The sequence below is a fragment of the Equus przewalskii genome, chromosome 16, assembly GCF_037783145.1.
Source record: "Equus przewalskii isolate Varuska chromosome 16, EquPr2, whole genome shotgun sequence".
In the NCBI taxonomy this organism is placed as follows: domain Eukaryota; kingdom Metazoa; phylum Chordata; class Mammalia; order Perissodactyla; family Equidae; genus Equus; species Equus przewalskii.
Window position 1 is genome coordinate 28,382,577 of NC_091846.1, and position 12,516 is coordinate 28,395,092.

The 12,516-nt window shown below is 36.2% G+C and overlaps 1 protein-coding gene across 4 annotated transcripts in view; it reads left to right on the top strand.

The window, feature by feature from the left end:
• VWA8 (von Willebrand factor A domain containing 8) overlaps positions 1–12,516 on the top strand; it is a 358,168-nt gene that overhangs the window by 130,489 nt on the left and 215,163 nt on the right. For all 4 annotated transcript variants that reach the window (XR_011527880.1, XM_070578403.1, XM_070578404.1 and 1 more), the window contains 3 exons: positions 1,065–1,171; positions 4,283–4,389; positions 9,807–9,878. Coding sequence is in view for 3 of the 4 variants with exons in the window: in XM_070578403.1 (XP_070434504.1) it covers positions 1,065–1,171; positions 4,283–4,389; positions 9,807–9,878 (286 nt within the window). In the remaining variant the exon portion in view is untranslated. The remainder of the gene's footprint in view (positions 1–1,064; positions 1,172–4,282; positions 4,390–9,806; positions 9,879–12,516) is intronic.

A 12,516-nucleotide genomic window follows, 5' to 3' on the forward strand; every position in this document is an offset into this window, starting at 1 on the left:
GAGAAAGAGCAAGTGTTAGAGAGGATGTGGAGAGAAGGGAACCCTCATACATTGCTGGGGGCAGTACAAACTAGTGCAGCCACTATGGCAAACAGTAGGGAGATTCCTCAAAAAAATTAAAAATAGAACTACCAGGATTTCTTTACACACTCGTCCATTTGCCTTCTCACTCACACAAACATCTCTTTTATTTGAGTTTGTACTCAAGGCTGTGGGAACAACCACCAAAAATTTAGAGCTATGGAAAACCTAAATTAGAAGTGGTATGTTCTTAGTCTATTTGTAACATTGTGGCACATAGTGGTTAGTTTATAATAGTATAGCATGGGTAACCATGGATTAGAAATCATTTCCGTGGGCTCACTTGGGATTGTAAATTCTAAATATATTTGTGTGGGTGGGAAATTCTGTCTTCATGTTCTAAGCCCATGATGTTCATACAATTTATTTGTAGATCAAGAATGCCTCTATCACTCACCAGATTGTTGTTTTGACAACATACATATAGAACAGATAAGCAGGTGTATTTTTTAAACGGAAGGAAGATCCAAATTGGATAATCTTAAATTCATTCAATAATTTGTTTTAGGAAGTAAAGAAAACCTCATTAATTCACCTCCACTAATTTGAATTTGTGATCGCCAACTTGGAGCAGGTTGAAGTGGTGTTGTTTTATCTATTTAAGAAAATTTGATAAGCCAATTAAACAACAAACAAGATTTATGAGGTATACTAAATCCATTTTAAAAAGGAAATTATTTTAAATCTTGTCCTGCAAATTGTTGTTTATAAATAAATACTACTGATTAAAAATGAGTTTTACTTTAATTATTAAAGGAGATTCAGCAAACATGTACTTCATCTTCACATGTACTTGAAGTTTACATTTGTTCTAAATTTTTTTATTATTTGTATTTCACAGATGCAAATTGATCTTCCTTAATTGGTTGTAATTAGTAAGAGTGCATGTGTGTATATGTGTGTGTATGTGTGTGTGTCAAAAGATATTTAGGAATCACAGAAAGCTTTGACTTTATTGTTACATTCCTCCCACCCACCCCCAGGTTTTTACCAAGCCTTGCAAGGTCAGCATTAGAAAAAAATCTGGCAGATGCTTCAATAGAAATAAGTACTGATAATAATCTGGAACCAGAACTGGAGGATTACAAATGTAAGTATTTGATTTATTTCTTTTTTGAATGAAATAATAATTATCAAACATATTGTTTCAGTTTCAGTAAAAAATGGTTGTGTTTTCCGTCTGTTTTGTTTTATGTATTGAGTTGAAAAAATGAATCTTTTATTTAAGAAAAAAGTTTGGAACTCACTTACAAGTTAAACTTTAGAATACTTCCTTTATTTCAGCACGTTACCAGATATAGGTCCTCCTCCCTAAGAGTCATAATTGACATGAAACTATTAAAGACTCTGAGAAGTCATAATTGACATGAAACTATTAAAGACTCTGAGAATTCCTGCTGTAAATAAACTTGTGTGATTTTGTTTTGCCAGTTTTCCAATTGTATTTCACCATAGAATCTAGAATTCTGTTTTCTTTGCACAAAATTTACATTTTTGAGAACCACCAATGTCTTTGGGACGTGTTTGGGAAATGATTATAGGTTGATATAGACTAAAATAATATTCAGAATACTATTTCATGCCTCTTATTCCTTCTATTTCCACCTGTATTGTCTTTCATGGTACTTTTCTTCTAGATAGCCATGAGGATAATTTTGAGTTTTGGGGAGGTTTATCTCTTCCTATAAAAGTTCCCTATTCTTCAATTTAGAGCACAATGAAACTTTGGTTCTCTATTTTTTGAGGCAATTTACCTGTTTTATCAAAACATCCAATGTGTGACCACTCTTTTAAAGGGGACTGTTGTGGCTTTCTTTGTAGCAGATGTTTTTAATCATTGGGGCTACATTGAGACAAGAATTTGGAATTAAGGCCAATAAGATGACCTGTTAAAAGTAAAATTACAAACTCAACATACTAATGGATCTGGGTACAGATATGCAGAGACAATTCAAAGAGACAGAATAACTCTGGGACTTTAGACTCATAATGTTACTTGATTGAATCTTTTAACACATCCAAAGAAAGACTACATCATTCAGATTATAGACTGTTTAATCTTGATAACACGCTGCTGTTAGCAGTTCCCATCTAAACCCTGTGGAGGGGATAAGGAAGTTAAAAGACTTTTGATTTGTCTGGTTCCGCTCATCTTTAATATCATCTCTCTTGTGGAGAATTCATTGAATTCACTTTCCTTCTTCAGAGTCCATACTTAGGAAATAACATTCTGATAAGGATTTGGCTTTCCATGTAGGTCTACCTCCAAATAATATGCTGATATGACAGTCAGTGTGTCATATAGTCCATGTGAAAGGTGCAGTTTTCGTCGCAATGTTAATATTTTGCAATTCTGGTTTTATATATCCGAATTTATATAGGGAGCAGAATATGTGTCCTTAATATTCTCCTGAGAGTTAGGTTTGCCCTCTGTTGTAATGACAAAATCAAGTTTTAAGCCTACTAGGCTGAGGACCTTGACAAATTTACCAAAATAATGCCATCCCATGAGATTTTTAAAAAGGTAGCTAACCAGCTTTCTCTTAGTATCACCATTCTCTGAGTGCGTTTCCCTTTTCTAGCTTGAAATTTTAACAGTAAACCTTGGTTGAGTGAATTAAATTTTCCCAAAGCCTTCAAACTACTGAACAGATATATTCTATAAACTAAACCATGATGGTATCAGATGCTATTTAAACCTGAAATTATGTGTGTCATCTCAACATGCAAGCATATAGTAAATGCACTGCCACAATCCTGGTCTTTCCCTTTACAGTTTTATATTGGATCTATTTCAGAGACCTGACGGTAGTAAAAAAATAGTAAATTCTCAGCATGGCAGCTTGTGGGTTTCCTTCCCTATAGAATTTGTGAATAAAAAGAAAATGGCAAGGATCTATTGAAAGAAGAGATCTGCTGTGCTTTGGCAAATGTGTAGCACTCAGCAGTGATTAAACAGGGTGACAGCTTAATTATTTTTAGCTCAAAATTGTTTATGGTACACCACAGACGCAAATATTGCTTTCCCTCCTTGTCTTTCAAAATGCGTTAGCACAAAAATAGCAATTTTCTTATTTGAAGTAGGGGGGAAAAAAGATGGGTCAATTGTTTAAGGCTTTGTAATTGTCTGTTTGCTTGCTAGGATATTTCCACAGGATGGAATATTATTTGGAGTCAAAGGGTGGAACATACCCCATATAGAAAGAACATCAGACTACACTAAGTTCTATTTTCAGTTCTACCCATACTAGCTGGGTGATTTTAAGCAAGTTAATTTAGGTTCTTCTTAGCATCCTCATATTCTTTTCTCATTGTTAAGAAAGTTACATGAAGTTACATGAGAAAACAATGAGCTGAAGCTCCTAGTTTGGGATCTGGCACGTAGAACGTCCTTAATAAATGAGTGCTTCCATTATTGTGATCATCAGTACTACTGCAACAACTCCTACTATTCATGTTGTTATTACTGACCTTGAAATATGTCAGGCAGTGAGCGTGTGTATCTGGTGGACTATGGGGAATGCACATGAGATATGTTTCATGACTTCGAGAAGTTTATTATTTAGTTTCCTGGCTTCGAGGAGCTTATATTCTCTTCTACGCCGACTATAGGAGACAATACAATAATAATCACAGAGTAATTGTGTAGCACCCTGAGTGCTTATTTGAAAATACACATCTCCTGGACCATCCCCGAAAATAGTAATTGGAGAGGTCTGGGGTGCGTTGATGCATCTGTATTTTTGACTAGATCACTAAGGAATTCTCACATGGGGTTTTTCAATGGGTGGATCCAAAAAAGTGATATTCAGGGTACTTGAGAGCTTTTGAATGTATATTTGGCTTATATGTGTATTATAGTCTCTGATGAAACACGCTGATGAAGGTGACTTGACTGAGTTCTAGGAATTTTTTTCCCCTCTAAATTTTATCTATATGCTCTTTGCTACATACATTGTTTTAAATAAAGTTTATTACATTTTGAAAGATTTTAAGCTTTTTTGTAGAGCTTTAAGTTTTTAATGTAGAACTATGGTGTTTTATTACCACCTTTAAGCTTGTTTCTTTGAGATGTTAAATTAAAATTCCTTGAAAAGCCCACAGGATATTAAAGATACTGTATTGCATTCTGTGTGGGCTGGACTTGGCTTCTCTGAGGGCTGTGCCACGAGTAATTCTCTGTCCTGTGTGAAATATTTAGGTGAAGTAGCATCTGGATTTCTGAGGATTGGAGCTGTTAGTGCACCAATCTATAATGCCCATGAGAAAATGAAAGTGCCTGATGTTCTATTCTATGACAATATTCAGGTAAGATCATTGCTTTGCCTTCGTGGATAAGTCACCACTTACATTGTGGTAGTTAATTCTGATTCAGGTGAAACTGATTATTTTTGTAATTTGCTAATAAGTTCAATTCAGATGATGCAAAATGAAGTATTGAAACATCTTTCATTAGGCATTATAAAATTGGAAGAGCTGCTGCTATACATGCATATACACTATACTTCAGGTAAATAAAATGAATATGTTATTAAATTAAAAACAAAGTTGAACTAATACTCATCCTCTCTTTTGCTTTTCTCTTGGTTAAATCATTTTAGTAGTTCAAAGAAAGATGTGTCCTATGCATTCTTTCCTTCATATTCCTTTCCTTTTCCTGAAAATTCCTAGTATTTCCCTGTTCTTTGCTTTTCCTTTTTTTTTTTTAAAGGGAGGAATGTAGTTAGTTAACTTATAGTTTCACTAAGACACAGAAATCAGTGTGTACTCAGAAAGCTTTATTGTAGATGTTCACTTTAATAAGAATTTTTTCCAGAGAAGATTACCCATAATATAAAAGGGTTTTTTCTTTTCTAAATTTTCCGTCAAGTGGTTATATATTTTATAATAAAAAACATACTTAAATTTTTCTGTAATGTTTGGTCACTAATCTGCATGTAAACAATAACCTTACATTTACAAATCATGTTAGAAGTACTTCTACTTACTATTTTCATTATATTAAGGAGTTAGAGAAATTAAAGTAAAATTTCTTTTTTATGTGCCATATCCTAATCCTATTTGTTGTTCAATGAATACCATAATTTATATCCCTACATTATATTAACAACATAGAAGGTATCTAGGCAAATTCTTCTTTCTCAATAACTCTTGATTAAATATTTTGAAATTTGTCAAAACTTTAATTCTTATCTGTGGCACAGCAAAAGACATAACTCGGACTTGCTTTTTATTCATTCTATAGGCCAAACTAATGTAGGTTTTATTTTTCTTCCAGAGCATTAATGCTCTTGTAGAAGCAGTGGACAAATGAACAGAAAATAAAGTTACTTATAAGACATGGAAGAGGAAAAAATTCTTGCCAGTCAACCAGACACAAACATGATTGTAAGGAAAATACACTATTTCCAAGCATTGATGGTATAATACTCTGTCTAGGTAGTGGAAAGGAATAAAGAAAAAGGAATCAGGAAACCGTTGTAAGTGACAATTTGAAAAACTCCATGGTAGCAAAGGTTGAAGAGACTTTCCGGCATATAAGAATGTAGGAAATTCAGTAGCAGGGACGGCCACTCTGCCCTTGAACACAGTGTCTGTTGCCATGGTGTTTGTGACATAGACATTGAGGACCGCAGGGCTGCTGTGAACTTTACACAGTGGCCCTGAGGGACATTCTGTAGCCTGTCTCTAAATGTACCTTCTCTTCATAAAGCATTATGAATTAACCATTAATGAAAAATTTTGTTTCTGCCAATTCTAGGAACGATGGCTTGATTAGATTTGCTTTTGTTGCATATTATTACTATTTCCTGTTATGCGGCATTTCATCTTTGAAGCAGCAGTCTTCAGTGCCTATTGCATCTGTAGGTGCTTCTATACCATCTTGTTCTATGCCCTTTGGTCCCCTTAACACATTGTGTTGAAACTGATTTTTAAAATCGGCTTTTCCACACCACCAGGGCAAAGCCTTGTGTTTTCTTTCTTTTGTGTCTCCAGCAAGTACCACAGTGCCTGGCACATAGTGACTGTATGCATTCACTGTGGTAAATATGTGTTGAGTGGATTAATGAAAGAAGGAATAAGATTTTAAATATTCATAATCAGGAGTATTATTTCATTAAATCTGTCATTACAGAATACTGCACTTGCACCTGTGAGAAGGAGAAATTGGAGGACAGAGAGATTAGTGGCTTTTTAAGCCTCACAAGCTTTAGATCTAAAAAAATTTTTAAAAATCTACCATGTGTCAAGCCTTGTCCTAAGGTATTAGGATACAGAGATTAAAATACACATACACGCACACTCACATGCACAGCTCCCGTGCTCAATTTGCTCGTAATCTAATGGGGGAGACTGACAAGTAAGTACACATGGTTACACAGTGTGATGGAAGCACCCAGAGGTTACTGTGGTAGCGTTGATGAGGTGATTGTTCTAGATTGGATGATCATGAAAAATGAGTTAACCAGGCAGAGTTGAGAGAGTCTCTCAGGCAGAGACCAGCATTTGCAGAGAGCTGGCTATGTAATGGAGTAGCTCATTTAGGGAGCTACATGTAATTAATTGTCACTGGCTCAGAGCTAAGGTTGCAAGTGGAAGAGTGACAAGAGATGAGGCTGATGAGTTAGGCAAGGGTCAGATCATCTGGTACTTGCTAACTAAGGAATTTGAATGCTATCCAGAAGTGAGGAAGCCATTGAAACATTTCCACTTTTGCTAACTTTACACTCACTCTTTAATGTTGTCTATGAGTTGGAACCAAGGCAAAGAGAGACTAGTTAGGAGGCTGTTGTAATAGTTCAAGTGAAAAGTCTGGAGGATCTGAATGAAGGTGGTGACAGTGGGGAGAGAGTGGCGAGGACACATTGTAGGACTATTTAGGAGGTAGAGTCAATGGAACTTTGTATTAGATGAAAGACAGAGATTCTTTGTCAGGGAACACATAGTCTGCTGGAAAAATCATCAGGAGAGTAAAGAGAAAAATTATTGCAAATTGTGCCCATGACTGGAACACAACATAGGAGAAAGAGAGGGGTAGAGATGAGGCTGAGACTAAATCAAGAAAGTAAGGATTGACCTTTGTTCCTAAGGTATTAGGAATCATTTAGAGAATTTTGAAGAAAGAAGTGACATGACTTTGAACAAAAAAGTGATTATCCGTACTGTAGAGAATACAGTGGCTCCAGGAGAGACTGAAGATAGAGAAACCAAACTGGCTGATAAAAATCTAAGCCAGAGATGATAAAAACCTGAATGAAAGCCGTGAGGATAGAAAGGAAAGGACAGATGCAGTTGACTTTTGGGTGGCTTAATAGCTTAGACTGGGTGTTTAATTGACTGTTGATAAGGGAGGAGTGAGATGAGCAGGAGGGTGATGACAGGGATTTGGTTAGGTGGTAGGAAGTAATGCTATTAAGCAGGATAAAAGATACAAGATAAAGAACGAAGTTGAGGAGAAAGTAATAAGCCAAGTTTTGGATCTGTTGAGTTTGAGGAGACTGGGAAATGACCAAGTAGTCTGATAGTCACTTGGAGATACAGAGCTAGAGTTGGGGAGAAAAGTCTAACTGTTGAAGATCGGTATACAGTTATTAGTTGAAGCCATGGAATGGATGAGAGGAGTTGGGGAGAGCAGGATCAGAAGTAGCTCTTTGAGCACTGACGTGCAGGTCCCTAACTCTGCACACAGCCCTCTCAACCCTCAGGTGGGTGCCCGTTACAAATAGACACAACCTGCTCTGCCCTATACTGTGACTCCTCAGGAAGTCATGTAAAAAGGTAGTGAGAGAGAAAAAATGAAGGAACACGAGGAAAATCAATTTAAGAAATTGCTACAAGAAGATCCAACCGAGAAGACAAGGGAGAGAAATTGTTAGAGAGGTAGAAAGGAATCAGGAGAGACAGAGAACTGGGAGAGGAGACTTTTAAGAAATTGTCTGTGGTACTAAGCGGACCAAGACGTTAAGACAATTATGTGGGCATTGACCTTAGCCTTAGCTAATGTTTGTTGATTTGGGTAATCTAGTTAGATGTAATGAGGGCGTGGAATAGGAGAACACGAGAAAAAGTAAAGAAGACTGCAAATATAGTTTGGATTATTTTTCACTGTTTACATTGCTTTTTCACCTGGCTATACAGGTGCTCATTCCAACTTTTCTATCTGTTCTTCGTGAAGATTAGCCCATTTATTTCTGGAAGAACTTAATGTTGTCTGGAAGTTGGCATTGACTTTTCATCTTAGGTAGAAGGAAGAGGTCTCTAGAACACATTATCACTAGAACTCAGATTGAAAGAGTGTTATAGGAACTCCCTTTTAACTACAATAACCATACACCTCTGTTTGCTTAAGAGTCCCTGTTTACATTTCTTGTCCCACCATAATTATTAAAATGTTTCTTTTTATTCTTAAAAGTGTTCCAGAATGGACAATAAATTGATAGGCTCACTCTTCTTCAAGCCTTACTAAAACTCTAGCTCCATGGATTATCTGAAAGCATTAAAAAAAATGCAACCGCCAAGATAAACATTAGGCAATACTCATCTGTTCTTGAAGGAGGGAAAAAACTTCCTCATTTTTTCTAAGAAAGAAACTCGGAAAGAAAGTATTCCTTAATTTGACAAGTAAAAGGAAAATATTCTAGATGTAAAAAAAAAAAAATTCCATAAACCAAGTTAAAAAAAAGAAAAGCAAGTGACAAACTAGAAAAATATCTGCAACATGTGTTAGATGCAGAAGCATAATTTGCCTTTTTTTTAACAAATAGGAAACTTCCATAACTTCAGTACTTATGGGGCCATTATTGTTGTAATACGGAAAACCAAGAGAAAGTAATAGGGGTATTAATCGTTCCGGAGTATAATTCTCCTCTCAACCCCCGATGAGCCTTTGTGACCTACTTACTGTTGTCCTATTTTTCAAGATTCAAAAGAGCAATGTAATTTCCTCTGTAGCTATTGTGAACAACTTTAATCTTGTTCTTTTATTATATTGTGTCACGATTAGAATAAAAAAATATGGAAAGTAAATAATATATCTTTAATTCTAAAGCTGTGCATCCTTTGAAGATAATGGTTAAGAACAAGTTAGTATAAAATGTTCCAGGGGGGGGCTGGCCCTGTGTCCAACTGGTTAAGTTCACGCGCTCTGCTGCTGGCGGCCCAGTGTTTCGTTGGTTCAAATCCTGGGCGCGGACATGGCACTGCTCATCAAACCACGCTGAGGCAGCATCCCACATGCCACAACTAGAAGGACCCACAACAAAGAATATGCAACTATGCACCGGGGGGCTTTGGGGAGAAAAAGGAAAAAATAAAATCTTTAAAAAAAATAAAATCTTTAAAATGTTCCATGGAACTCCCCAGTTATTTTTAGAAAGCCTTTGTATATTTACACTAGCACATGTTAATTTAAATATTATATGAAATTACGAGCCAACTCTACATAGCGCAATAGCTGAAAAATATTTCAGTTGAATTATAAAAGCTCTTTGAAATATTGATTGGTGGCTTAGCCTTGTTTCAGGTTTCACTGTCAGTGACCTAAATGATTATATAACTTATAACCACAGCACTGATTTTTGTTTTGTTTTTTTAAAATCAGTCTGTTCGAGTATTGTCTATTAGAATAGATGTTTTACTTTCCATGAAGATATCTTTTTAGCTGACTTTCTTATTTCACTTTGATTACACAAAACACAATTAACCACCAGTTCTTTTTTCTCTAGCACATGATAGTAATGGAAGATATGCTCAAAGACTTTCTTCTCGGAGAACACCTGTTATTGGTTGGTAACCAGGTGAGTTATGGCTGGAACTCAGGTACCACTGAATACATGATAGTAACAGTTTGAAAGCAGTAAGTTTCTTCTCCTTGTTGGAATAAGTTTTTAGAAGTGATTCTTTTTCCCAACTAAATGACTAATTTAATTAAATGATGAGTGTCTTCAACTTTCTAAACTTTAGAATTTGAGGGCTTAAATCACCCCCGATTCAATCACCTTTCAAGTCCTGTCCGTTCTACTTATAAGTATCTATTCTTCTTTCCCATGTGTGTCACCCCAGCTGAGCTCACCATCACCTATCACCTGGTTTACAGCAATAGTGTCCTAATATAGCTCCACCCAACCTTACTCCCACTGTGATCTACTCTCTGCCCTGCAGCCAGATTGATACTTGTAAAACTAAAATCTGACGAAGTCTTTTTACTTAGATTGGCTGCCCATTGCCCTTCGGTATAGTCTTCAGTGTGTCTTACAGAGTCCTGCAGGATCTGGCCTCTGCCCACCTTTCTAATCCTAAGCCTTGGCTGCCTCCTTTCTCTTTCTGTGTTTGCTTTGAGCACTCTAAATTTCCTTCAGTTTCTTAGCTCCGCTCTGGTCCTTGGTGCATGCTTGTCCTTCTGCATGGAGCACTCCCAGTCCCTTTCCCATACCCCTTTCCCTTAAGTCTTAGGAGGTCTTTCCTTGTTCCTAGCTGAGTTAGGTTTCCCCTGCTTCTATGCTCGTTTATCTCCCTGTCATCACACTAGTCAAGTTACTATATTGACATGTAGAATGACTGTCTTCTGAGCTTGTCTGTATGTTCCTCAGGGGCAGGGACCATGGTTCTCTTGCTCACCTCTCTATCCGCAGTTCCTAGCATAGTGCCTACTACATAGTAGATATTCAATGTGTGTTTATTGAAGGAATGGATGGATATTTTATATTTAGAGGGTTCTGATAATTTTCCTCAGTTGAATTATCAGAGTCACAGTGAACAGCAAGCACTTTTGGTTTAAAAAATTGATCTTAAATTAGGGCTAATAAACTTTCAGAAGGGATTCGGTCTTTATTTTTACTTTTTTAAAACTTATATAAACAGTATATATTCTTTATCCCTCAAACTTACAATTTTGAAGTGTTCATTTTTTGAAATAAAAATGGGCCAGTTGAATGGTTTGCTGGTTGAGTGCACAGGCTTGGAAATTAGCTGGCTAGAGGTCCAATAGCAGCTCTTTCTCAGATGGCTGTGACCTTGGGAAAATTACCTATCTTATTAAGGCTCAGTCCCAATATCTAGCCCGAGAATAAAAGTAGTATGTACTCTGTTGGGCTAATGTAAAGAACATTAAGATAATGCATGGAAAGTACTTTACACAGCGCCTGGCTCATAGTAGGTGCTCAGTTAACATTATATCTGTGTATCACTGTTTTGTTAAAAAGGACTTTAATATTCTCTTGTTTCATTTTATCTAAATAAGAATTAAAAGGAGAGCAATAAATTACTCATGGTCTTTTTTTCACTATTTGAAAAGTTCTACCTACCTTTTTTTTAAATTTTATTGGGATCATAATAGTTTATAACATTGTGAAATTTCAGTTGTATGTTGTTATTTGTCAGTCACCATATAAATGTGACCCATTACCCTTTATGCCTACCCTCCACCCTCCTTCCCCTCTAGTAACCACTAATCTGTTCTCTTTGTCCATGTGTTAGTTTATCCTCCACATATGGGTGAAATCATACGGTGTTTGTCTTTCTCTGTCTGGCTTATTTCACTTAACATAATACCCATTCATGTTGTTGCCAGTGGGATGATTTTGTCTTTTGTATGGCTAAGTAGTATTCCATTGTATATATATATATCACATCTTCTTCATGCAGTCAGTCAGTGGGCACTTGGGTTGCTTCCACTTCTTGGCAGTTGTGGATAATACTGCAGTGAACATAGGGGTGCATAAATCTCTTTGAATTGTTGATTTCAAGTTCTTTGGATAAATATCCATTAGTGGGATAGCTGGGTCATATGATAGTTCTAGTCTTAAATTTTTGAGAAATCTCCATACTGTTTTCCATAGTGGCTGCACCAATTTGTATTCCCAACAGCAGTATATGAGGGTTCCCTTTTCTCCATATACTCTCCAACATTTGTTATTTTTTGTCTTGGTGATTATAGCCATTCTGACAGGCGTAAGGTGATATCTTAGTGTAGTTTTGATTTGCATTTCCCTGATGATTGGTGATGTTGAACATCTTTTCATGTGCCTATTGGCCATCTGTACATCTTATTTGGAAAAATGTCTGTTCATATCCTCTGCCCATTTTTTGATCAGCTTGTTTGTTTTTTTGTTGTTGAGTTGTATGAGTTCTTTATATATTTTGGAGTTTAACCCCTTGTCGGATATATGATTTGCAAATATTTTCTCCCAGTTGGTGGTTGTCTTTTTGTTTTGATCCTGGTTTCCCTTGCCTTACAGAAGCTGTTTAGTCTGTTCAAGTCCCACTTGTTTATTTTTTCTTTTGTTTCCTTTGCCTGAGTAGACATGGTATTAAAAAAGATCCTTCTAAGACTGATGTCAAAGAGTGTACTGCCTATATTTTCTTCTAAGCGTTTTATGGTTTCAGGTCTTACCTTCAAGTCTTTGATCCATTTTAAGTTAATTTTTGTGAATGGCA